This window comes from Myripristis murdjan, chromosome 13 (assembly GCF_902150065.1).
Source record: "Myripristis murdjan chromosome 13, fMyrMur1.1, whole genome shotgun sequence".
Lineage (NCBI taxonomy): Eukaryota > Metazoa > Chordata > Actinopteri > Holocentriformes > Holocentridae > Myripristis > Myripristis murdjan.
Window position 1 is genome coordinate 22,663,793 of NC_043992.1, and position 25,633 is coordinate 22,689,425.

The following is a 25,633-nucleotide window of genomic DNA, read 5'->3' on the forward strand; positions in this document are numbered from 1 at the left end:
AGTTTGAGACTCCTGTAGGGGAGCAGGAGTTTCAAACTATGTGTGCCACCAAATGTTCGCTCACACATACACAACTTTTTTAGCATCCCTGAATGAGTGGAGAGATGAGATGGCACACAGATGAGCAGGATTAGAAAATCTTACCTGTGGCTAAGAAGTTTGCCTTTTCCAGACACTATGACCAATAACCAAGTAATGATATTTTCTGTGCTATATAAAAAATTATCTGTATATCAATGAATGAAAATAATAGGTCCTGCCATGGAGAGGGGAATATCCCCCCCTAAGCAGGTATGGCGACTCACTTGCTAGTTTAGCTTGTAATCCTGAGGGCCCAGGTTTGGAGGTTTCAGTTTTTGAGGATCCGGACAGGGACAGTTTGGGCTTTGGCAGGTTGACTTTAGGGTTGAAGCGGGCTGCCCACTCAAATTTGGAAGAGCTGGCAGTTTTGGCCTGCTCCTTGTCACGGGTACTACGGCGTGGGGAAGGGCTGGAGGCTGAACGAGAGCGGCGTGCCTTGGTCTGGTCTTTGCCCTGTTTGACCCGTGCGCCCTGCAGGGCAGCACTGTTTGTGCCTGTTGAGGAGGAAGAGGAAGAGGTGGAGGCAGAAGAGGAGGAGTCTGTCACGTTGCTACACCCAGCTTTGGCTGAGGCGGCCGATTTAGACGCCAGCTTGGTGGGTTTTGCAGTTCTGCCCTCGGTACGGTTGGGGAGGGACCCAGCGGTGCTACTCAGACCGGGGAGAGTGTCAGCTTTCTTCCGTTTCTGGATAGGAGAGGCCCCAGCGGCCCCACTCTTCTTGCTCTGACCTCGACCTGAAGGTGCAGCTGGTTCTGATGCCAGTGATCTCTTCTTGGACTTAGCCTGGCCTTTCTTGGTCTCTGAGGTATTGTCTCGGGTTGATGGGAGCGATTTGGGCTTCTTGGCAGGGGTGGGGCCGTAGGTACTTATTTGGTCAGGAACTGAACTTCGCTTCAGCCCTCGGGTGCTTTCACTCTTTGACTGGTGGCCTGGTCGCTCTTGTTCAGATGTCCCTGCAGCCTCTGGGTCGTCTTGTAGCACAAATGAAGCCACGGACAGAGTAAGACCGCTCCTGCCAGGGGGTAAGAGAGAAGAGCAAGAGACCATCTTAGAAAATTCTCCAAACTTTGAAGACAAAATGATAAAGTATACTGCCTTATTCATTGTATTCATTCAGATCTGCAATAAAAACAAAAGGTGCACAATACATTGACCTTAGTTGTTAATGAATTTTATCTAGCATGACACTAATGCAAAAAGTGCACACCCCACATATACACACACATAAATAAACACACACAAGGTGAGCACCAAGTAGAGAGGAGGGTACCTTCTTGAGCTGTGCCCTCTGGGCTGGCCAGAGGCTGAGCTGGGCGTGGCTTTGGAAGCCTTAGAATTAGGTCTTCTACTTTCAGGTGGGGAATTTGCTTTATGTTTTACCTGCTCTGACTGCAACCTGTAAGGTTGGAAATTGAAGAGCAAGTAACAATGTGGGTTTCTGTAATTACTCCATGAATGAGAGACTTAATTAACCACTGAGTCATTTTAGTCGACTACATCTGCATATCATGTGATCATTATCAGCTCAAAGGAACACCTCTGGAGTAACATGAAAACTAGCTAAAGATAAATTAACTAATTTTGGTTTATGAGCAAAGAGGATACAGTAAGCTTCACGTTTAAGGCCTGAAGGCACTGAGAGCAATTTTGATGCCCTTTTAAATTTCATCTTCTGATACTCTATTAGACTGCATGGCAGGCGTCTAAATTCTTGCATCAACAGACCACTGAACAACCCAACAAGCTTCACAACTGCAATGGGTAAGTTAACGGTAGACTTAAGGATTATCATCATCATCAGTCTTTGCCGATGCAAAAGACATGTACACTGTCATTGCACACTGTCTTCACATGAAAGTCACATCACCTCTTTCGCCTGTTGTCCATGTTGTTGGATAAAAACACCACCAACACCAAAACATCATAACTTATATGGCACTAACCTGGACAAATAATAGCAATAGACAGTTAGCTAGCTTGATACAGTCACCGAGCAGTGAACTGAAACAGAAGCGTTTTGGAAAGGCAGGGGTTTTCTCTCCAGCACAGATTACAAGACTACCAGTCTGTGCTGGGCACAAACAATGGAACTTGCGATAAGCAATTTGTAAGGAGCCAAACTGTTGATTGCACTGACAGTTAATAGGTGTGTTTTCTTGCTGAAAATGTGATAATTAAGGTTGTAAGTGCTCCACAGTTTGATGCATAAAGCTGCTTTCCCCTGTCACCAAGCTGGTAATGTTACAATATACCCGAACAAGTTAAGTATATTCAATCATTTAATAAATCTGAACAAAACAGTAACACCACAACCAAGTGAAGGTGGTCTGTAGTGTGAGCGCAGCAGACACTGGGTAGGCAATAAATTTATGGCAAATGGACCACCAGGGAAGAGAGGCTTACACCAGACAACTGCTCATCTCTGCTTTCCCATTAACTTTTAGTCAACTGCTGTAAAATAAAAGCAGATCAGGTCTGTTAGCTTCTGTTCTGACAGCTCTAAATTGAAACACCATCCGGGTCCAGATGGCAAGGTGGTTTGAAGTGCAACAAAACACTAGCAGTGCGTGCCATGCAATTGAAAACAATAGATTTGATTGAAAAGTAAGTTTGACGCACATCTAAATCATTCTAAATGCATTCAGGCCTTTACTACGAGAGGAAAACTAGCCCAAGAAACAAGTTCTGCAGTATGCCTAAAATATTATTCAATTCCAAAATCATGTAACACCACCCAAGTAATGAATATTAAAAAAAAGTCCCTTTGTAGTCTGTGTTGTTCTAACAACCCATTCCAATACTCCCTATAGAAACATTTTTACCTCTTGCTTGTTTTGCAGGTTTTTAATTTAGAATTTGAGATTTTCAATTGAGAGTACAATTTTGATGTGAGTGAATATGCAGGTGAACTCACCTTCCTGCGACTGTGTGGTCTTGTGGCTGGGCCGCAGCAGTGTTCCTCTGTGAACGGCGCAGTGACCCCCCTGGATTGGAATTAGGCCGGTTGGACATTGGCACCTCTCTCCTGAAGGGACATACCCTTTCTAGACACTACCATTCACTGCAATCAAAGACAGAAACAGAAACCACCTCAGAATACTGACAAAATGCAGGGGTGTGTCCTCTCAAGTGATCGAAGGATGCTCTTCAACAGCCAATGGGTTTTCCCTTTTCTAGTTGCTGTACTATAAGCAGCAGCTGTTGTTGATAACAATTTCACACCATCAAAAGCACACCCCTCTAGCCCACTCTAAGTGATCAGGGACAGGAGCAGTTCATCAATTATCTCAAGATTGTACATCTCAAGATACAAGCCCCGCCAAAAAGAGCAGATCAATCCTATTACTCACATTACAAATTACCATTCATCGAGGGACAGTAACGGGCTGCCAGAGAGATCAATGAACCTGAAAGTGAACCAGACAGCTCTTGGCCAATCCAATCACACACACAAAAAAATTCAAATGACTTCACTCACTTTACAAAGACAGGAATTTGTGTAAACAAATAAATTCAATCATGGATTACAAAGACTATCACAGCATTGCAAAACACATAATATGACCTGGGTAGCTGCACTTATGCTCCAAGTGTCTTCACATCATTAATCAACCCTAAGGGTCTGTGGCATTGTTTTTCTCCCTCCATAAAAACATAAAATAAAATACAGTCAGAGGGAAAGCAGGATTCTGCAGACAATAAGATATGCAACTGAGTCTCGATACCATGTATGTATAACAGCATCTTAAGTATATGAAATAGCTACCAGAATTTTTAAGCACACTTGAATAATACCGCCTCATGTGGCCAACAATTCACTGTAACTAGTCTAACTGTATACAACACCCTGAAAATCACTTCAGCCAATATCACATAGAATATTCAAGGCCAAAGGTAGACCAAAATACACCAACAAAGCAGCAACATTCTGTATTGAATCATATGTTTGCACAAATGATTGGTGTAACATTTATCTCTACATTTAAAATTTGAATAGGTATTATCTGTTTTTTATCTTATTTTGTTGTCTGCTGAATTATGGCTGTGGTGAAATGAAATTTCATGTCACTGTGTGCAATGTGCATATATATATGTAGATTTATATGGCTGAGATGACAATAACCAGAAAACTTGATCCTGATCAAAACAGAGCATAATCAGTGGATACTGCTTGTTTGATTGCTGGCCAAAACTGACAACTTTAGAAATCAAAAGCACTGCTTATTGATGTAATTGTTAGAGTCATGGTATCAAGTTAGCAAAGATGTGACAGACTATGCCTCTTGTATGTAAAGTTAAGAAATTATAATCTTTATCTCATTCTAATGAGTCAAATGACCTGAAGGTATAAACAGTAGTAATTAAAATGGTCAGTTCTTAAGATACAATACAAGACTGTTTCATCAGATGGTGCACAAGGCTGTTAAACTCCATATTAAATGTTTTTTGCCATCTGAGATGTAACATTAGTGATTCACTGGGTTAGGGCTTAAATCATGATACCATTGATCATAAAAATACGCCACACTTGGCAAGCTCACAAGGCCATTTTAGGCCTGTACTGACAGTGCATCCTAGTCTTTGTTTATTCGTCCATTCTGACAACTGGCACGCCACACTCGACCACAACATTTACTTGACCATACTAACTGATTAGACAGTTTGAGACTTACGTCGGCACAACGTTTTTCTGCTATACCGCTCAACAAACACGAATGTAACCAAAAATTTTATGCTCATGATACACAGAGGCCTGTATTTCTGACGTAGTTTGCTAGCACTACCGATTAGCATGTTTAGCCACTCAGAACCTAATCCCATACATTTTGACAGTGGCTTAGTCGCATCATTATCGATCCACAAAACCCACTGTATCGGAAAAGCTATCCCTTTTGAACTTTACCACTTGATATAGAACGCTAATACACGAGAACACTGACACGCGTAAACAAATAGCAAAGCGAGCTCTTGATTAAAGTTACGCTAGCTAAGTTAGCAGTGGTTACAGGGAAATGCGTAGTTGGCGTACCGGTGTGTCAAGCTATTCAGCTCACTGCCCATCTAAAGGCATTGTCAAATTCAAACACAGCTTCACTATTTGCTCATACAATTCCGACAGTCATCGGCTAGCTACACACTAACTGAATGGCTTATGTGGCAAACTACCATTACGATCACCTGAGATTTCACATCGAAAATGGCAGCATCGGCTGGACCGTCTTTGCACGAGCGGTTTACTGTAGTGTATCCAGTAAACTAACGCTAGCTGACTTGGCAGGCTATCAACTCTAATATACTGGTTTGTGTCTGGCCGCCGAGCGAGTTCAAGGGAAAACAAGATGTCACGAACGCTGGTTAACCGCTAGCTCATTTTCAAATAATGTGATAGGCTGCTTTGATATATAAAAAAAATAGAATGCTAATGTCAAGTCGTTAGCTAGCCTGGCAGGCCCAGTATCACACTCGTAGCAACTGTCAACGTGAATACACAAGTAGAGCTAACAGCTAGCTAATGTTAGCTAGGAAGAGCAAGAATATTCACTGAGGATTGCTCGACTGCTAAACTTAAGGCCGATTCTCAATACACTGCTAACGTTAGCGATCACTGTAACGTTAGCTCGCGCTAGCCAATAGAGGTATCATAACTGGTAATAATCAGGCTATCGACATAACGTTAGCCGATTATGTGTGACTAATGTTGACCAAAAAGCGACCGTGATAAGTCTGGTTATTTAACATGTACTGTTCACAACGACACGGGAATAACTATTAGCTATGGCTAAGTTAGCCAAGTAAGCTAGTCAGCGAATGTTTGTTCATTGACCATTAGCAAACAGTAAGTTGTCAAAAATAAACACTAGACGGTTAGCTAGCCAAGCTAACATCAACGGCCTCTGTTGTGTCAGCTGTTTAAATAGCACTAAATTACTGACCTAATCAGTACCGAATTATTGAAGGACAGCCGTGTAAGTATCACAATTTCTAACAAGAATGTTATATTACCAGCTAACCTTGGCAGGCTAATTAACATTAGCAGGGCTTGTTGTCGCTGGTTTACGATTTAACAATCCTGTCAGCTAGACAGGGAGTAATGTCGGTGGGTTTCGTTCACAAACAAGGACAAGCTGTGTCGTAATATTTCGATGTTATGAGGATAATTTAATAAAACTTTGTGTTAAAATTCGCAATATGATCTGGCTAGCAGCTAACACATTAGCTGGCGAAAGAAATGGCCTCTGATACCTTCTCCCTGCTTCAATCTCAGACACAAAAAACAGGAAAGTAGGAACGGGACTCGACAGTATTTTCGCAACACCGAGTCATCTTTCCTCGAAAGTATTTCGATATTAGATAATCATGAACGTCCTAGAAACTGTTAGCTGGGATGTCACTGAAAAATTTCAACCACAGGTATATTGTTGTTACCTATTTGTTCCAGTGTTGTAGTTGTAACGGACAGTGCACCAGCTCCTTTCTCTCTCTACCCCAGCTAGTTTCACATCAGCTGAGGGCCCTGCAATATACATCCGCGTGATTCTTCCGCTCAGGGACTACTTTTGATGCTTGCTTTCGACACCAGTCCAACACCAGCGACACGAGTTCCGCACAAAATCTACATTAGTAATCTGACAACAAGTTTTCTTCAGACATTTGAGTCGCTATATATATTCTAATGTCCCAAGTCCGTCATTAAAAGGCGAAAGACATCGGTAACGTTAGTCGCAAATGTAACGTATCAATCCGCTGGGTCGTGACCCCCCCCCAACACACATACACATAACAGTTACATGTAAATTGATTTATGATGTACTGCATCATATTTGCTAATTATTTCACATATATGTACCGTAACAATGAGTTATAAGCTTTCGTTGCCATTTAGTAGTCCCTTTTCAGTTCCGTTGCGCTCTCCGTTGCCATGGTTACACTTCTGCGTCCAAAAATGGCGTCCTTGCTCGGGGAGACGCTGTTTGAAATAAGTGGCCAAGGTCCACCTCCTGCAAAAGACTACTTCCAACTTGTCATTACAAAAAATGAGGTTGAGTATTTATATATCCCCGTATTTACAACAAACAATGCCGTGGAATAATTTTGTAAAAGTCTGATATTGATGGCTGCTTGGTTCTTGTGTGACACTCAAGTTAGCTAACTAGTGTTGCATTATAATCAGTTAAATTAAACTAACTTAACGTGCTTATGTGGGTTTGTATTTCATTTTTAGCAAGCTTCCTCCCAAGCCTTTTTTCAAACTTTCTTCCCCTTGCCAGGAGCTCCTGGCAAGGTGAAGGAAGACTTTTCTGTTTCTGTGTCACTGACACTGATGAACTGAATTGCTGGCACATGAAAAGTGCTATGCAAACCTTTATTATTATGATTATTAATAGTGGTCGTTGTTGTTGCAACAACGACCAATCAAATGATACAACATACATGTATGTTGTATCATTTGATTACCAAATTACTCGCAGCTGTGTATGTAGTAGAATTCGGCTAATGTTATAATGGATTTAAAAAACAGCAATTCTCCACAGATATCTACTGTTAATTTCTTATTAATGCTATTGCAAGTGTATAGCTGTTAGTAGTACTCAACACTCTATATGCAATTTGCTGAAATTTCTGCTCCACAACAGCATGCAAGTTGATGCATTATAGGCTACTAATTACACCATGATGTCTTCATTCTGCCACAGGAGTTAGTGTGTTGAAATGCTCTCCCTTTAGGTAAAATGGAGATCATGGATAATTTCTTTGCGAGTTGGATTCCGAGGTGCTGCACCCAAAGAGCTGAAGGAATCCCATTATGATTTCCTACATGACAAAAGTCTTCAGCGTAAGCTTTCCTTTTCAACAGACTCACTGTCCAATGTCCTTACAGTATGTCCATGGCACTGAAGAAGTTGTTTGTTAGTTGTAATTTTTTTCTGTAGTGAGAAATAAATAGTTAAGGGCTCTGTTTAGGACTCTGCTTTGACGGAAGTTTCCTCTTTGATAGCAAAAGCTTGTTTAAGTTTCCACAGATCTGATGTCCAGGCTATGCCTTGCCACTCTCTTTTCCAGAAGAGGTTGGTATCATTTTTGGCCAGAAGATACTGCACTACACCAAAGCACTTTGTCAGGGAGAGTTTGACTACCTGGAGCGTTTGCCTGATGACATATTGCTGAGAATCGTGTCCTATCTTCCCCTGAGGGATGTAACACAGCTTGCACAGACCACTCGTAAGTTCAGAAAGGTGAGGGCCTCTTAAAATTCATTGTTGAGCAGAGGAGTGGAGTCTTCACAAAGTTTCATCCAAAAAGCCTGTTTTGCTCAAAGAATGACATCATGTCAGATGAGCTTGAATGTGTTTGCTCACACACATGCACATTTGTGCATCTGTATTGTGTTGTGGTTGTATTTTGATTGGAATATACCAGCTCTGCAATTCTGAGGAGTTTTGGGAGCAGACTGTGAGGAGTCGCTGTGCTGAGTTCACCCCTGACATGGAGACCCTAGCCAATGCCATGGGCTGGAGAAAGGTCTTCTTTTTATTCTTCAATGCCAGTGGACCTAAAGAGAAGAAGAGGAGCAGCTAAAGACTTTCAGCGCTGTTCTCATATACCTGTCTCGTACACCAAAAAGATAAGCTATATTAATTTGTGTATGTTGTACAGCAACCGCCAGCATTTTATGGCATTAGAGTGTTCAGTGTTCACACATGTTCCAAATTGTAAAGTTAATGTTCATATATGTAACCCACAAAAGACTGTCAATCCACTGATTTAATAAAGGTGCCAACTGTTTTGTTCTTCAAACAGACTAGTGCATTACTTGCCTTTACTTTCTTGTTACTGTTTGGATGGCTTTTAGGCTAATCAGTAATACCACACAGGCCTCTCCCTAGTGTTCAATGAATCATAAAGTATGCTGCAAACAGTGTAGATTTTTTATATTAAATGAGCTGTATGAGATCAATCATAAGATGCACCTGTGCAATCTTCCTTCATTAGTACGGTGGAGTTCAATGGAGTGATCTTGTTGCTCATATAACTGAACATTACTTGTACCACTGTGTTTTCAGAATATTTTAAAGGCAACTTTTAAATAGAACCACAGGACAAAACCAAGAAGGCCCAGAACAACGGGGCTCTAAAACTTGTTCTTGCAAAAAACTGGAATCCTGCTAAAATATCAAGGTCAAAGGTCATTTTGAAAATGTACTTCCTGTTTATGAATCCCAGCGTCACTGTTCTTGCGCCCTCTGCTGAAGGCCCACTGCACTCCATTACATCTCCGCCACTGCTTCTGAAACAAGCTAGGACAGCAGCTATGTGCATGGTCTGGATGAGGGGCTGTGCTATATTCACCCTTGCAGCCAGCAGAGGGAGCAACATGACAGTGAAAACCAGAGTCAGATGTTAGAAGGAGGAGGGTCAAGCAAATAAAACCCTAGGTAACGTGTGCAAAACAAGTGCTGTAATTCTCGTCACCATACCCAGGCCTAAAGCGTACACTACACTTGTTTTGGATTTAAAACCTTACCCAGTGTAAGTCTCTAAGGGCATCTGCCATACAGGCCCTGCCTCAACTGAAACCTATGCAAGCAAGCTACACTAACGTAAGACAGGTATGCACTGTTTTCTCTGTTTCTAACAAATACTTTAATAGATCAGAGACAACGTATGGCATAATACATGTCAACAAAACAGTAATATACTAAGGTAATTTAAGTCTGTTTCTTTTCTAATAAATGTTGCAAAAGAAATGTGAACTACAAGATAGAACTACAAATAATATAAGGCTTTCCGTTTTCCCGTTTTAGACCCAAAGGAATCATATGTGTGTGTTGTCATTTTACAACAAACTTAAAAAATTCTATTAATTTTAAATCAGTGACGTCATGTTCCTCAATCTAAAATACTGTTTGAAGTGGATCTGCCATGACAGCATGCAACCCTCACTGCTACAGAGGCCTATTATTAGCCTGAGACACAGAACACTGGACGCCGCCTTCTCAGCTGAGTCTAGTCTGGGAGGAAAAATATTCATTACGTAACAATAAAAGATCTGTCTCCCAGACCCACTTCCTGAATACCACAGCGACTAGGCCTCAAACTGAGGCAGAGCGGAAGCCTCATCCGCTTGTTTGTTTGAGCAGAGCCTGTTCTTTGCTGCTTATCCTCTGCCTCCACACATTCACCACACGCCACCCCTCCTTCTCAGCTCCTCTTTGTGGGTCAGTGATGCGGCGGGAGTGACGCAGCAGTGTCAGCAGTCTCCAGAAGGCAACCACACAGCAGGAAGAGGAGCAGGGAGTCTTTGCCAGAACCACAGTCCACAGCCACCAGACAACAGCGAAGAGGAAGATGGTAAAGCTCTAAACTAGGCCAAAGGGAGCACAGGAGCTGGGTTAGTCACTCTCCTTCCCTCCTCCTACACAAACACCAGAGAGACCGCTCACTTCCACAGCGGCAGAGACAGGCCCAGCAAGACCCTCCACAAAGAGGCATTTTGGTAGGCTACTAAGAGTATGAGTGCTTGTTGCGCCTGCAATACAAGTGCTGATGGGGGGATGAGTGTCTTTGTACGTTGCGAGTGAGTGAATATTTTGAGAATGAGAATGAGGCCTACTCAGTCCTGCGCTGTGGTTGTTGTCTCTCTGCTGATCAGTGTCCCTGCAGGCCGCAGCTGGGCTCACTAAGCAGCGGAGGCACAGGGGCCTGTGTGCTTTGTCCTGTGGTTTTGAGACCATCCTCACTGTAATGTCAAATGTGGGTGATTAGGCGGTGCTTACAAAATGCTTGACAGGTTCCACTAGACATAGACAAAATGACACGTGCCTAATATCCAAACACCTGCATGGAATACTACTTCACGGATCTTGGTTCTTCAGCTCAGAATGAAAATTATCCAGTTTCATATTGGTCTCTGGTTTCATTTATGAAATACTGGCCATGAATTTGTTCAGTTTGCATAATTTATTTGAAAGTAGTTTGAAGTCATTTTGTGATTATGACATGAGAAAAGTGCATGTCCAACCATGCCAAATGCTAGAAAAAAAAAACTGTTCAGTTGCAAGTTCCAATCTGTAAATTAATAAAAATTAATTAATCAGTTAGTTTTAGCATATCCAAGTGAGAGCTATCCAAAGAAATATTAGGATATTCTATATAGAAATTTACTTTGTAATTTTCAAAGCAATACAGAAGAGAAAAAAGGGAGCACTGTAGAGGGAGCTGTGAAGTTTGAAATGATGGAGCGCTAAGGAATGGTCAGTAGAGTGGAGCATATCATGTCACATTAAAACTGTGTGAAAGGGTTTACTGAGTTGGTAACCTCATATTTCTGTTGGTTGCCACAGTAACATGCCCCAGCATGGCAGGTTATAAGAGTGTGAGGGTTGACCTGCTGCCAGTCTAATCCACCGAATGCTCTCCAGGCTAACGCAGTGGTCCTCAGAGCATTCAGGTAATGAGGAGCCAGGCCTTTCTGCCAGCGCCAAAAATAGCAGCTAACTGAGCTCCTAGTTGATCGTGTACATCTTCATCACAAACACATTACCATGTGATGCATGATGAACATGGAAAAGAGAACAAGAGATCACAACATCTAAGATTGAGATTTATCATCAAGTGCACTTCAGAGAGAAGAGAGCACACGTAGCCACTATGAATAACACACTCCTTTCCTTTAGGGCTATGAGTGAGTGTAAACATCATAATTTAGCACCTACTACTGTGTTATTTGATGTCAAGAGTACACAGAATTAAACAATTTTAACATTGGCTTAAAGTGGGTTTTAGCAAGGTGTGAGGGGATGACAGAAAAAATAAAATACGGCTCTGTACTCAGTCATGTAAATAAAAGAGCTGCTTGCTCTCTGAGAGGCTCACAGTGCCATGTCTGGTTCAGCCTCTTCCCCTCCCCCTCGTCTGCAGTGCTGACGCATCTGCTGGTTTTGCATCAATCAGCAGCCTCTATATAGGTATACCCACAGTCCCTGCTGGTAGCAGGACTCTCTTTCCTTTCCCCTCTGCCTTGAATTTATTTAGCATGCATGCCGCCATTTTGAGAGAAATGCAATCATCTCCCTGTTGATTAGTGTGAAACACAGTATGACAGTAATAACTATGATTTTCACTTGAGCTCTGCATTACCTATCCAGAGTGGATATGTAAGAATGAGCGAAAGGCTTCAGTGTAATATACTGCTTCACAGACAAAGAGAGTGTATCTGTATGCACAAGCAAGAAATAGATAGGGTAGCGTGATGCATTCGGGGTGTGTGTTGTTTATTTGTGGTCGATGGATCATTTCGCTTCACGCAAGAGATTTTCCTTTTTGGTCAATATGAGGATGTGTCACAAACGGGCTGGTATGGCACTGGGGAGATGCAGTACATCAGTGGCTGTACTACTGGTAGAGCAGAGAGCTCCTCACTGTACACTGCTACCAGCCGTGCAGCTGAGCGTTTTCTCTCGCGGTTCCATCGAGTACAGTGCTGGTGTGTGATGTAGCACCCAGCATCTCTCTACTCTCGCTACAGCCCTCTGCCATGCTTAATAAAAGTTGCCGTTTCCTGCTTAGCGGCTGCAGAATGCTTCAGCTGCCTGGCCAGCACAGAGGCAGAGCCATACTGCAGTTGAGCTGTATGCTCTATAAACTGAGGGTTCTCCGTATAGCCGTAGTAGGACAGAGCAGGGACATAGGGAACACCAGTCAAAGGAGGGCAGGGCAGAACTAGCCCAGGACCTGGGTTGCATGGTTAGAGGCGAAGGACGTTGGAGCTGGAGTCATCTGCACAGAGAGAGGGAGGGAGAGGAAGAAAGACGTCAGAAAAAGCTCTGCTTCTGACAGCACCACTGTTCAGCGACCATCATAGAAAAAAAAACTACTTTCACCTTGCTCTAGCGAAACTGTTTTTCATGTATACTAGAGTGTATTTAGAGCTACAGAAGAGGGATACTGCATGACACTGTTTCCTGTTGCCCTGCGTCATTCTCTCTGATTTACTAAGGTATGTTTTGCATGTTTTCCCCAAATTTACAGCGTGTATTGTACGGAAGTACGCTTTGCAGGTGTGCGTGAAGTATGGCTTTTGCTTTGACATTTTCGCTTTTTTTTTTGACAAGACTGTGTGTATACTATACTGCCTTTTCTTGGTTTGTGGTTTAGTACAAGGGGATTTCATGTTACAGGTTGTGAAGCAAAAAAATATTTCATGTGAGCTTTCAAGGTAAAGTAAGCTTGGGTGTGGCAAAAACATATCCGCTTGTGACAAATTCAAAATTTCCGCTCAGTGTGGTAGCAACAAACCACAACAATGGGGAGAAATTGGAGAAATCAAAAATGGTAAAATAGCAACCTGCAAGAATGACATGAAGATGAAAGTGCTTCAATAAGCGGCACAAACCCAGACAAATCAGCATCAAGGCTGCAGCATATCGCTTGCTTTTAGCAGATGAGAAAGTCCTTTGGGTTGCATTTCTGCTGCAGACAAAGACACACACACACACGCACATACAAAGTATATCCAAGCGGAGACAAAGGCAAACCTCCACTGCACTGGAGACTGCTATGTGCTGCAGGTTCTCAAAAAGGGCAGGCTGTTTGTGAGAGGGAGAGGAGACCAAATACCCGGACGGCTAATGCAGTCGCTCGCCATCCGGCTGAATCCCAATAAGTGCTGCGCCATAGCATGTTGCCGTGACAACGGAGGCCTGTCTGAGAGGGAGGCAGGAGGCTGGTTGCGTTTTCAGTAATATGAGACGCTTCGAATACTGACGGCCATATTGTAATTGTGGCACCAACAAAAATAATAGGAATAAAACAATAATAATAAACACTGGATGACATCATTGGCAAAATTTATGTGCACTCTGTTTTAATAATTTAAAAATATTTTAAATTAATCTATACCTTAAAATTGCAGAGTATGTGCAAAAGCTAAAAAAGCAAAAAAAAAAAAAAAAAAAAAAAAGATATGAAACTGAATTGTCCAATGATAATATAACTTGAGTTTTTCTTTGCAATATAATTTGTGGTGGCTGAATCACATCTAAATCATTAGGAATTTATGCTCTCCAGTTTTCCGTTTACTGCGCGTACAGAACAAAGTGAAAGTTCACAACAAAGATTTCCTTTAACTCAAACTCATCATTGTAGCACGGCTGCCTCCAGGATAGCAATCAACCAAGGCAACACTGGAGAATGAATATCTCCAGTTAGTCTGAAGCGGGAACAAATGTTACCCCCAAAACGATCAACACTCCACACAGGCCACTATCTCATTTTTCAGTGCCAAAACCTCTCCAAAGATAGTGAAGGAGAAAATAGCTGCTGCATGGACCCCTTTGCTGTTCAAAAAATGCTTCCTGATACACATTGCCATGTTCATATTATCTACAGGATGGCTGCACATTTCTCAATTGGTATTGGGGTCTCCAATGAGAAACTTGCGAGCTACCACACCCCCTGACTACAAAACTATCCACCAAGCAGCCCTGAAAGAATCTGCCTTTGTGAAGCCGCTTTTTCTGATATGAATGCTGTGAAATCTAAATTAAATACATGAACATTTAAATGACTGTAAAAGAGTGAACATAAGCAAAAAAATACACACCTCTTCATATAGTGACAGTCATCTAATTGTGAAATGAGTGAATGCACTTATTATAAAATGATGATGAGCTTTTGATGATGATGATGTGAACAGAAACAATTTATCATATATCAATAAGTAGGCTAAGTCTTCTGTGACTTTTTTAAGATGACTTTTTTTAAGAGGTTTTAATATGTTATGTCGTGAATTTCATACCTTGAAATTTAAACTTGGATTCAGAAAATACATACCACATGCTTTTTTGTTGTGAACTGTTTTTTATATACAAAATGTGGGCTTTAGATAACAATTGATATAAGAAGAAAAGTTGCTGCATTTAGCTAGTATGGATATAAAGTTAATTGACGAGTGGTTTGATACAATATGTGAATAAATGTCAGTAATATAAGACACAAGTAGCTCCTGGCCACTTTCATTTTTTTCAAAGTTGCTCTTGGATGAAAAAAGGTTGGGGACCCCTGGTATGACATAAGCTTACAGTAAGACTTTCATGCAACACTAAAATTTAAATGTTTGATAAAACGAAATAAATTAGAATGTTTTAAATAGATTACAGTAAAATAAAAAGCGTGATTCCTCTCTAAGTTATAGTTGGACAACTGAATGATCTTTATGCAGGGCTGTTTGTTCACCACATGCAAGAATATACTTGTCTTAGACACATTCAGCATCCTATGTGAGACATGCTAAGTGACTCAAGTTCAGACTCAAAACACACTGACTTTGATACAAAAACAGTATAACACTCACTGCCTTTGATCACGTACAATTAAAGCATCTCGGGGGTGGGGTGGGGGAGGGCATATCCTCTTTCAAAGAAACAAAGTATTAGACTGTAACTTCCTGTCTGAGTTGGAGTTCACAGATGATTTTACTTAATCACAGAACTAAAACGAATCCATATATACCCTCTTCACTCCATATACAAAGAACCACATCAGCCATGTCACCAGGAATCTGCAATGCCTATATATACCATGGAGCACTGTGTGTTTATAGTAATTGTATAGGACTAAGACATGTTTGTCCTGACAGTCAGATTAGCAGCACAACTTAGATGAAAAAGCCTAATCGTGTCAGTATTTCTTATTTTCATAACAGCGCTAATTTTACCTCTGTGGTACTTGATCTTAACAATTCTTTTTGACTACCTTCTCCCCCACAGGATATTGATTAACTGTTCCCATAGTTTGAGTTGACAAAGCTCTGTGGGTGAGACAAGTCAAAGTATTCCTCCACTGCTTACTAATAGTGAACTAATGCAGAGAGCATGGGGGACATATGACTCACCAATGCGTAACTGTCCGCATTTCATTTCATTAACCTTAAGAAGAATGAGACTTGCTACATGAGCTGTGATAGCACGCCGAATTGGAAACTGGCCAGTGTGAATGTAATTTAGAGGAATGATGACAGAGATATGAATGAATGAGTCACAGCATGTCTCAGCTCCCACTCCACCAGGTACAGGCCAAGACACCCTACGCATGGTGGGTCTTTTTTTAAGGTGGACCATCTTTTCGTAACTATGCTCGGGGTTAAAGATGCACTGAACCAGTTTAGGTCATATGTGGAGAAAACAAAAAGAAACAACATGAATCCCCACAAAAATCAGAACATTAAACAGGCAATCATTATATCTGTGATTTCTTTTAGTTATAGTTGTTATAGAACAATTGCTCAGTGCCAACCTTTTTGATGCTTACCTAACCAGACATATTGACTAAGAACACATTGTTACTTATATGAAGAAAGTCAGGGAGATGTTTAGGGGGGAACGACCTGTTAGCTATGAAGCAGCACCACTACAGTTCGATGTCTTGATGTTCGATGATGAAGGCACTTTGACAGTGGTTGATGAGGGAGGGGAAAGTGCTGCTCTTCCTCACCCAGATTTCCTCCCAGCTGGGATTTGAATGGCACCTGCTGTCATAAACCCATTTCTAGAAGTTATCACTGCCCCACATCTTAACACTGACAAAGGATTTGCCAGCAACTGTCACAAAGTGACGGTCACAGTGTTTTCATTCTCAGTCTGTGAGATCTAGCCTGTTACAAAATACTAGATTAACTTTTTTAAATGTTTTAATTTATTTTATTTTTTTTTTATCTAGTCAAGTCAAGCCAAATTTATTTCTATAGCATATTTTAAAAACAACATATGTTGCCCATAGTGCTTTCCAAACTTTGCTAGGACAGCTTATTTTTCAATTGGATTCATTTATATTAGTCCCACTGACAATAAGCATCACCTTTACAAGGGAGACCGAGCCAAGATAGCTGCAGCACATTTTCAGAGAGAAAGAAACAACAAGAAGTGAATATAAGTAACAGAAAAAGTAAGAAAGTGTGAGTGGAAGAGGAAAGAAAGAGAGCAAACTATAGACTCAGAAGATACAGTCATAAAACAATTTTTTTTCCAGGCTATTTGATGCAAAAGGTCAGGGTGTCATCCCCATCTTTGTCTGTGTCAGCCAGCAGGGCTGACTCTTTATGCTGGACCAATGTATAAGGACATTACTGCCATCTAGTGTTCAATCTAGAGGAGCAATTTATTTTCCTATTATAAAATTGACACACATCCTCTATGTTTCTATAACACTCTTATGGCTGTCAGATCTTTAATTTCTGTAATGCCTCCAATCTAATCGTTTCTCTTTTTCTCCTCTTGTTCCTTTTACAGATGACTGTGGTGTCTCCCTGTACTCACAACCTGATGGATAGCACGCACCCTTACACAGTGCTTAGCAAGCTAAATGAGCAGCGTTCACAGGGCCTTTTCTGTGATGTTACCATTGTGGTTGAGGATGTAAAGTTTCGGGCCCATAGGAACATCCTGGCAGCCTGCAGCGGGTACTTCAGAAATGCTCTGACAGCTCCTGAGGCCTGGAGCTCCAGCCAAGTGCTAGAGCTAATGGACCTGAAGTCTGAAGTGTTCGCCAGTATCCTCAACTTCATCTACTCCTCTAAGGTGACATCAGCTGGTGCAGAGGACACAGGGGGTCTTGTGGCAGCAGGAAAAAAATTAGGAATTCCTTATTTAGAGAGACTTGCTGAGCAAGAGAGGCAGGGCTCAAGCATGACACAAACCCTACCCGAGATAGTTAAAACTACAGACCCCAGCAAGGCCCCAGTGCCTAAAAAAACAAAGAAGGAGGTTCTCAGGCCTGAGGAGATGGACATTGCCAGAGGGCCACGGATCACCAATGCCTTCTCTATCACTGAAGTGTGTCCTGGGAACAACCCCTTCACCCCTCTGGTTCTACCCAACGGGGAGCGGCAGTCACCAGATGTGGGACAGCTCCCAGCCAGCTGTCCTACCACCTCCTGTCTCACTGGGAACAGCGAAACAACACATGCCCTCTCAGAACACTCATATGCTGTAACACAGGCTACCGAGCAAAACGATAGCAATGAGGGGGACAACAAAAAGCCCTCAACACCACAGCCAAAGCAACTGCTATACAGGAATGCAGGCCCACTCAAAAAGCGCCACAGGCTGAGAGGCACTTTGTGTAGAAGTATACTTCCTACACCAGCTGCACCACACATAGATATACCAAATAATGGCAGCCCCACATCAGGTGATGGTGTCACAGCAGTACCTGTACCAGTCATGACACCACCTCCACTTGACTCAGTGGCAGAAACAGAAAAGAGAACAGACACAGTGGTACCTATAGCTGCTGATAATGTTCAAATTGAGTTAGAGCCACCCACACTTTCCCCTCACACAGAAGACAGCATTTCAATCTATGGATGCGAGTACTGTCCTGAGATATTCACAAATAAAGCTCTTCTCACCATTCACACAGAAGTACATAAAAAGCGCTTTGTCAGTCATTTGTTTTGCAAATTTTGTCACAGGAAGTTCATGCACCTCAAACGGCTACGTAACCATGAGCAGGTCTGTCCCAAGGCCTTGAGAGTCCCACCTGAACTAGACTCAAATGACAAAGCGGCCAAAGAAGTGGATCTTCATTCAGATAACATGCCAAACATAGACAATCCAGTGACACAACTACCCTCTGCTGACCTCCCCACCCCTTACACCCAAGAGCCTCTTCCATTGGACCAATCTGAGCCTCAGCGGACTGTGGACAGGGCAGTAAAGCCAGGTGATGGCCAGAGGATATACAACTGCAGTGTATGTAAACGGGCCTATGTGACGCTATCCAGTCTGAAGCGGCACGAGAATGTGCATTCCTGGCAGAGGGCCTATCCCTGTCATTACTGTAACAAGGTGTTTGCCTTGGCAGAGTATCGTACCAAGCATGAAATCTGGCACACAGGTGAACGGAGGTACCAGTGCATTTTTTGCCTGGAGACCTTCATGACCTACTATATCTTAAAGAATCATCAGAAGTCTTTTCACGGCATTGATCCCAGATTAGCTGTGAAGAAAAAATCAGCCAATGGTGGATTCAAAGCCAGCGTTTATCCCATCAAACTCTACAGGCTACTGCCTATGAAGTTTCGAAAGAGACAATACAAGACATACAGTCAGACATATTCAGAGGGTGTGGAAGGAGGTGATCAAGCCCCACTAGACAGCAATTCTCTTATACACCCATTTGAAGAGAACAGTATTATCACCAACCCTGATACTGTTCCATTTCCTATGCCTGTGACATTCATGGCTACAACAAAGATGGTGGCATCAGTAACGCCTCGAATCAGTTTTGACCAGCCATGTGACCAAAATATTGACCAAAGCCTGAACACTGAATTGGAAAGTTGTCACCAGAGAGGCTCAAGAAAAGAGGTTGAGCACAGTAGCTCACCCTTCATTAGCTATGATAATACAAAACCTTTGCAACCCAATACAGAGTCCCCTGCACTGGGTTATGGAGACGATACTCATGCCCTGGTGAACACAGAACACATTAGTCATAATATACCATTCTTAAACTCTCTGAACACTGTGAACAAGCTAGGTGAGTTGTCAGCTGCAGCGAAAAGAGTTGAGGCTATGACTAAGGAGATACTTCTGTCAGGCACTGAGAGTCTAGCACATGATAAAGTGGTAGGTGCAAAGACTGAAACATATATTGCCAAGCCTGCATGCCCAGGTCCATCTGTGGATGGTGAAACAATGCCCCTCTGCCAGATAACAGTGAAAATAGGCAACGAGGCCATCATCCGCCGCCGTATCAAAGGCTCCAAGCTTTTCCCCAGAAAAAAAAAGAGAATCAGGGAGTTGAGTCAGGTGGAGAGCCCAAGTCAGTGCCCTCCAACAAGAGGCAACTCAGACAGCCCCAGGCTGCGCCTCAGAGCAGAAGTCAGTTCTGCCATAGAGTCAGAGACATATGATGATCCCAATGACCGTGACACAGGTGATAAACTTTGGCGTCCCTACTATTCTTACAAAGCTAAAAAAAAGAGGAAGAAGCTCAGATTCAAGCACAGAAAAGATAAGCAGTACAGTTACCCTGTAACATCTGTAAGCAGAAATGCTACTAGTGAGGCCCACATAGAGAGGAGATGTCGGGTGACCGATGAAAGTAGTAGTGGAGAGGGGAAACGTAGTCTCAGGAACAGCAGCCCAAGGGCCACGTACAACTGTGACATCTGTGACAGCTCCTTCATCACAGAGTCTGGTCTGAGAGCACATGTTATTGGCTCCCACCCATGTTTCTGTCGGACCTGTGGTAAGCAGGGCCCCCCTGGTGAGGTACCTGCCGGTGGTGATTACGTTTGCAACAGCTGCATGGAAAATGGCTCTTGCTTTGATAATACACCCCGGAGCCCCAGCACAGAGAAAAGGTATCGCTGTTCCTTCTGTCCCCAGCGTTTTCTCTACCTTGCCACCAAGAGAAGCCATGAGAAAAAACACCAGGAGACGTCTGCGAAGGGATATAAGTATGACACCTACCCTCCATGTTCTAAACAGTCAACACACCTGGGCAAAGACATTAAACAACTGGCTATCAAAACAGAAGAAACTGAGAATCAAGTTAGCACTGACATGAAAAGTGACAAGGTGGGAAGAAGACATTTTTCCATTGATAAAATTAAGCCTAAAATTGAGGATACAACTGACTATGTGTCTGTGACTTCAAAGTCATACCAGGACATTTCGTATTCCAGTATCAAAAGTTCACTGTCATCATGCATTGACCCAGGCTTTTCCTTGTCAACCTCAAAAGTGAAACATAAAATGGGTAAAAAAGGCATCGGTGCCCAACATTCTATGCATCTAACATCAAAAAAACAAGCCCATGACAGAGACAGAGATAGCTACAAGGGTCTCTTGATGAGACCAAGAACAAACAGTCACGATGATCATGAGAAGCCCCCTAATCTGTTTTGGAAAAATGACCCTGAAACTAAAGGGACCCACATTTTTATGCACAAGCCAGAGAAGTGGATGTGCAAACAGGAGCCCTTTTTTGAGGACCATGACTGACTATTAGGCAAGGTTAAGAGAGAAACTGAATTGAGTATGAGCCACTGCTTTGGTTAAGGAAGTGAAAGAGCACCTTGGGGATCATTTTGTCTTGATAGCTGAGCTCAGTAAAACCTTCCCTATGGACCCACACTGACCATTAAGACCTAATGCCAAGACAGATTGTAATTTCTTCCCTCCTAAACACGAGAGACTGAATGATTTTTCACATCTCCGGAAGATATTTTTTGATATTTTATAGCCTTCTGACACAGACTGTACTTTGTCCATTTTCTATGCATATAAGGCAGACTCAGAGATATGACTGTGTCCTCAAGAAAATATGTTACTGAAAGTTTCTTCAGAGCAGGATGAACTCCATGTCTCAAAAAGGAGTAAGGCTTCAGAGAGGGGGGAAGATGTGTTAGATAACCAAATGGCTGCCTAGTATGTTCCCATCCTTACTTTTTAAAATATGTCTGAGGAAACCATGTCATGAATTGTAAGACTGTCACATTCCTGAGTCTCCCTTTCAGTTAACTGGGCATGGTGAGTTGCACTTTATAGTTAGACTATGCTTATATGTTGACTAAATACTTTGGTAATTCAAATATAATTATATAATGAGCACCACTGTTATAATTATAATTTCTACCACAGGCACCATTGAGATTAATGTTAATACTTTTGAGTGTTTAATATGTACAAAACATGTAAAACTATTGAAATAAATGTTGTTAATATTCCGAATAGTTATATACTGTCCTTGTTTAGCACAGTAACTGGTACATTTCCTGCCTTTGAGTTCACTACATATGACAGTCAGCATCATGTCCTTTTAAATCTAAAACCCATAAGCCTGGATTTATCACACACCACACATTACTTAAAGCTCATTTATACTAATAAGAGAATTGTTTGTGAAATACCTAAGAGGCAGATGGGCAAAGTATGTAGAAAATACTTTTGTTTTAATGGGATAGGTGTGAAAGCTACCATCATTTATTAGATCTAAATGAGAAAATAATAGTATAAACAGTTCCTCAGCAAGCAGCCTCCTAAATCCACACTTAGTTCTCTAGTCCTCGAGTTCCTATGGACGAGGAGCCCATCTGAGAAGTTCATTCCCACCCACCATGTATGCAGAGTCTGGGCCTCAAGACACAATCTACAGATGTTCCTTACTTCCTTGTTTATTTATGTGGCTTGGCTACTGTTGTAAAAGATGCAGCAAGTCATAAAGACATAAGGTACAGCTCGACACAGTTTGTTCTTTAAACTGCCCTACGCCTTCCTAAGAAAATGGCTTAAGCCAATGTAACATGGAGGCAGTAAATAATAAAGGATTAACTATTAAAGCACTCATAACAATTCATGATCTGATACTGATACGATCCCAAACCAATGGGAGCCAGATTTCTGTTTTACTTTCTGTGAACAATTATACAGTAAGAGAATAAATGAGAATCCCATTGCTCTATGAGATGGGCAAAGATTAGTTGCACTAAATTTCAGGTAAAATCTTTACATTGTTGATCAACAGTGAAGGACTCATAAGATGCTTGCAAAAATTCACACATAAAAATGGAAAATGAAAAAATAAATAAAAAATACAAGTGTCAGGTCTGCAGTGCTGTAGCTGCCAATTAACTAACCCTAAAGAAATGTGAACTCCAAGATTCAACCCTGTCTTGATATGATACCTTGATACAATCAGTGCTTCTCAGCCATTTCAGCTGTTGTGGAACACCTCAGAAAAACACGAACACCGGAACAAAGCTGGAACAAATTACAGAGTTGCTGGGCCAGGTCCTGATTACATTACTTTGAATGGAAAAACATGGCTTAATGAAGAAATGTGATATATTTGCTCAACAATACTAGCCTTGACATCTGAATAATATCTGAAGACACACCTAAGAATTGCATAACATATACCAGTTGAGAATCACTACCTCAGGTTGTCACATGCTTCATGCAGAGCTGAGGGCATTATGGTCTGCCAAATTAATGTGCACCAGGATTAGATGTAACCTGTTCCAGAGTAGATGCTTTGGAGTGAAATGTGCAGTGTAATTCACATACGGATGAAATACATTAGTTATGCATACCTGAGTCTTCACTGGGGCTGTCTGATACCATCAGTGTTGTGGATTAGGCCTGTGTGTTTTCACCCAACAACAGAGCATCATCACCTTGAGGGACAGGAGAGAACACATAGATGTCATTCATTCTGTCATCAAAAGGAGATAAGTCTGCCATATGACTAAAAATGTCTCTTAAATTGTGTTTGCTCACATTTTATTTGGATGTTTTGATTAATTCTTGATTCTTTTTTTTTTTTTTTTTTTAAATATTTTATTTAAACATTGTTTTCATAAACACTTTGATTCGTCTCTGGTTATAAGTAAGGTAACTTTTACAACAGTGTTACGCCAGTATCATTAGGGTTGTAAGAGTTCAACAAACCCACAGTTTGGTGTGTATTGTGGTTTTTGGGTCACGGTTTCGGTTCGGTTTGTTTTGGAAATTGTTGTAAAATATTTGCAAAAACGTCATTTTTCCAGAGATTTGATAACAATATATGAAATAAACAAATATTCTTTCAAAGGCCAAGTGCTGCTTAGACTATTGAAAACAAGCATACAAACATTTTGCACCCCTAATGGTCACAGCTTGCTATAATTCTATTTTTCATTATCATTACCTTCACAATTAAGTGTTTTATACTGTTTTAAGCAGAATCATCTCGTTCATATAGTCTCTCGGTGCACATCTGAAATCAATAACTGCATGCCACATAAATTGCAGTAGTCTTATTCATTCACACTGTTGCCACCGCCAAATAAACCTCTCTCTCTCTCCCTCCCTCTCTCTCTCTCTCCCTCTCTCTCTCTCTCTCACACACACACACACACACACACACACACACACACACACACACACACACACACACACACACACACACACACACACACTAAATGTTAAAATTAGCCCTCCCTGTGAACGTTGTACTTTGCTGCAAAACAGACTCCATGGTAGCGGGTCCAAATTAAAGGGAGACTTTACTGAACTGGAGCGGCTCTCACACCGTTTTAAAGCGCAAGTGTGGACGGAGCCGGGCGTGACGCTGCAGCGGGGCTGGTCTCGCTCTGCCTGCATTCATAAACGGATATGATAAAGCAGCGCTGAACGTACCGTAGCAGCAACAACAGTCAGGTCGGACCATGGCGGAAGAAGACGACGCGAGAATTCGGATTTTACAGAGCCTGCGGGGGAAAATATGTAAGTTTGAACAGCCAGCCGATGTTATCCGCTTCTCTCAATGGAGAGGTGTGTGGAAAACAAACGAGCTGCGAGGGGAAAACCGGAGGGGCGCGGTGTGTTATCAACAGTCGACACGGGAGACAGCCAGTTCATCTGGTCTGTCGGCTGGTGGTTAACGTTAGCCTAGCATGCTAGCCGCAGCCACTAGCTTGTTGTGAATGGTTCATTCACTGAACGCAGCTCGGCCACCCGACCCGCCGCCCTCGCCACCTGGGTGTGTTAATGTTGATATTTTTAGGGGTAAAGTATTTAAAAGGTTTTATATCTTGGCAGTCTGTCTGCGTAAGCTTGAGCGATCCGATAGGACAGGCGGCTAACGTTCAGTTGAGCGTTGGTGGCAGAGTGGGCTAGCTACTACCAGCCATCCAGGTCCACTGTGGCCAGCGGCTTTACCGTGGCGGTGCCAGGTCAAGTGACGAGCTAGCTAGCCCCGATCATCACATCCATCACAGGGTAATCTTCGTGCAGTATGGTTCACTTTTTAATCTGTCATAAATCTCCGTGGTGTAAATTCCTAGAGTTCATCATCAGAATCTGTATCAAAGTATTGAAAGGTATTAGAAAGGTATTATGTAACGTGTTGAAAACCTTACATTTAAAGAATAATGGTCATATGTCATTGATTTTTCTCTACATTTGTAGATGTTTGTCTTGTTATGACTACCATCTAAATGGCAAGGCGTCAGTGGGACATGTAGGGTTCAAGCCCTGTGCCTCCAAACAGCCGTCCTGCTGAGAGCAGGTCACTAAATCTGTTTTGCAGCTGACCCTGTGCTCTGACCTCCTTATAGAGGTGAGGAGCCAAAGGAAGAATTAACCACAGAGATCAGTACAGTATCGCCTTATGTACCACGGAGTCACTGATCACAGGACACCATGGGGATAGGTCAGTCCAAGGGAATCTCATTAGGTATTTTGCAGACTGATTGCCTCAAAAACTGTTATTATTTTTTATTATTTTTTGTATTATTAGGATGTTACAATATTCATGGCATCTGACAGAATGTGAAGGGGAAACATTTGCTTTTATACTAATAATTTGCAAGCCAGATTCTTCAAGTTCATACGGACTGGCCTGGTCGATTGGAGTGCCAGCCAGGAGGCTTTTTGCCTATTTGAATGTGTAATTCCTGTTTTTGCCAGATTAATCAGATTAAGCTTGTCTGAGACCTACCCCTTGCAAGTTTCAAATAATTGCTCATAGTTGATCATTTCGAGACTCAAATTACCCCGGC

General features: G+C 42.0%; 4 protein-coding genes across 12 annotated transcripts in view; 3 read left to right on the forward strand and 1 right to left on the reverse strand.

Annotated features, from left to right (window-relative positions):
- Positions 1 to 6,601, reverse strand: part of trip12 (thyroid hormone receptor interactor 12) — a 42,699-nt gene extending 36,098 nt beyond the window's left edge. Inside the window, exons 1-4 of one of the 4 annotated variants that reach the window (XM_030067129.1) lie at positions 6,508 to 6,601; positions 2,996 to 3,142; positions 1,352 to 1,477; positions 306 to 1,093 (exon numbers count right to left, since the gene is read on the reverse strand). In XM_030067129.1, the coding sequence (XP_029922989.1) occupies positions 306 to 1,093; positions 1,352 to 1,477; positions 2,996 to 3,093 (1,012 nt within the window). In that variant the 5' untranslated portion in view covers positions 3,094 to 3,142; positions 6,508 to 6,601. Of the gene's footprint in view, positions 1 to 305; positions 1,094 to 1,351; positions 1,478 to 2,995; positions 3,143 to 3,431; positions 3,490 to 5,259; positions 5,279 to 6,507 lie in introns of those variants that run through there. The other 3 variants (XM_030067131.1, XM_030067130.1, XM_030067132.1) reach the window with 3 other exon arrangements.
- Positions 5,315 to 21,827, forward strand: zbtb38 (zinc finger and BTB domain containing 38). 5 transcript variants are annotated; one of them, XM_030067138.1, is made up of 3 exons: positions 9,568 to 9,689; positions 10,286 to 10,576; positions 17,367 to 21,827. In XM_030067138.1, exon 3 carries the CDS (start codon positions 17,367 to 17,369, stop codon positions 21,090 to 21,092), a length of 3,726 nt encoding a protein of 1,241 aa, XP_029922998.1. In that variant the 5' UTR covers positions 9,568 to 9,689; positions 10,286 to 10,576; the 3' UTR covers positions 21,093 to 21,827. The 5 variants fall into 5 exon arrangements, with proteins under 5 accessions (XP_029923001.1, XP_029922998.1, XP_029922999.1 ...); XM_030067139.1 differs by having other exon boundaries at positions 10,286 to 10,471; XM_030067137.1 differs by having other exon boundaries at positions 10,286 to 10,431.
- On the forward strand, positions 5,925 to 8,974 carry fbxo36a (F-box protein 36a). 2 transcript variants are annotated; one of them, XM_030067162.1, is made up of 4 exons: positions 5,925 to 7,120; positions 7,807 to 7,915; positions 8,143 to 8,315; positions 8,500 to 8,974. In XM_030067162.1, exons 1-4 carry the CDS (start codon positions 7,001 to 7,003, stop codon positions 8,656 to 8,658), a joined length of 561 nt encoding a protein of 186 aa, XP_029923022.1. In that variant the 5' UTR covers positions 5,925 to 7,000; the 3' UTR covers positions 8,659 to 8,974. The 2 variants fall into 2 exon arrangements, with proteins under 2 accessions (XP_029923022.1, XP_029923023.1); XM_030067163.1 differs by having other exon boundaries at positions 8,146 to 8,315.
- Positions 21,828 to 24,200: 2,373 nt separating the features above from the next.
- The window catches only part of rasa2 (RAS p21 protein activator 2), a 45,049-nt gene continuing 43,616 nt past the window's right edge, over positions 24,201 to 25,633 (forward strand). The window contains exon 1 of the mRNA XM_030067145.1: positions 24,201 to 24,356. Within this exon, the coding sequence (XP_029923005.1) occupies positions 24,299 to 24,356 (58 nt within the window). The 5' untranslated portion in view covers positions 24,201 to 24,298. The remainder of the gene's footprint in view (positions 24,357 to 25,633) is intronic.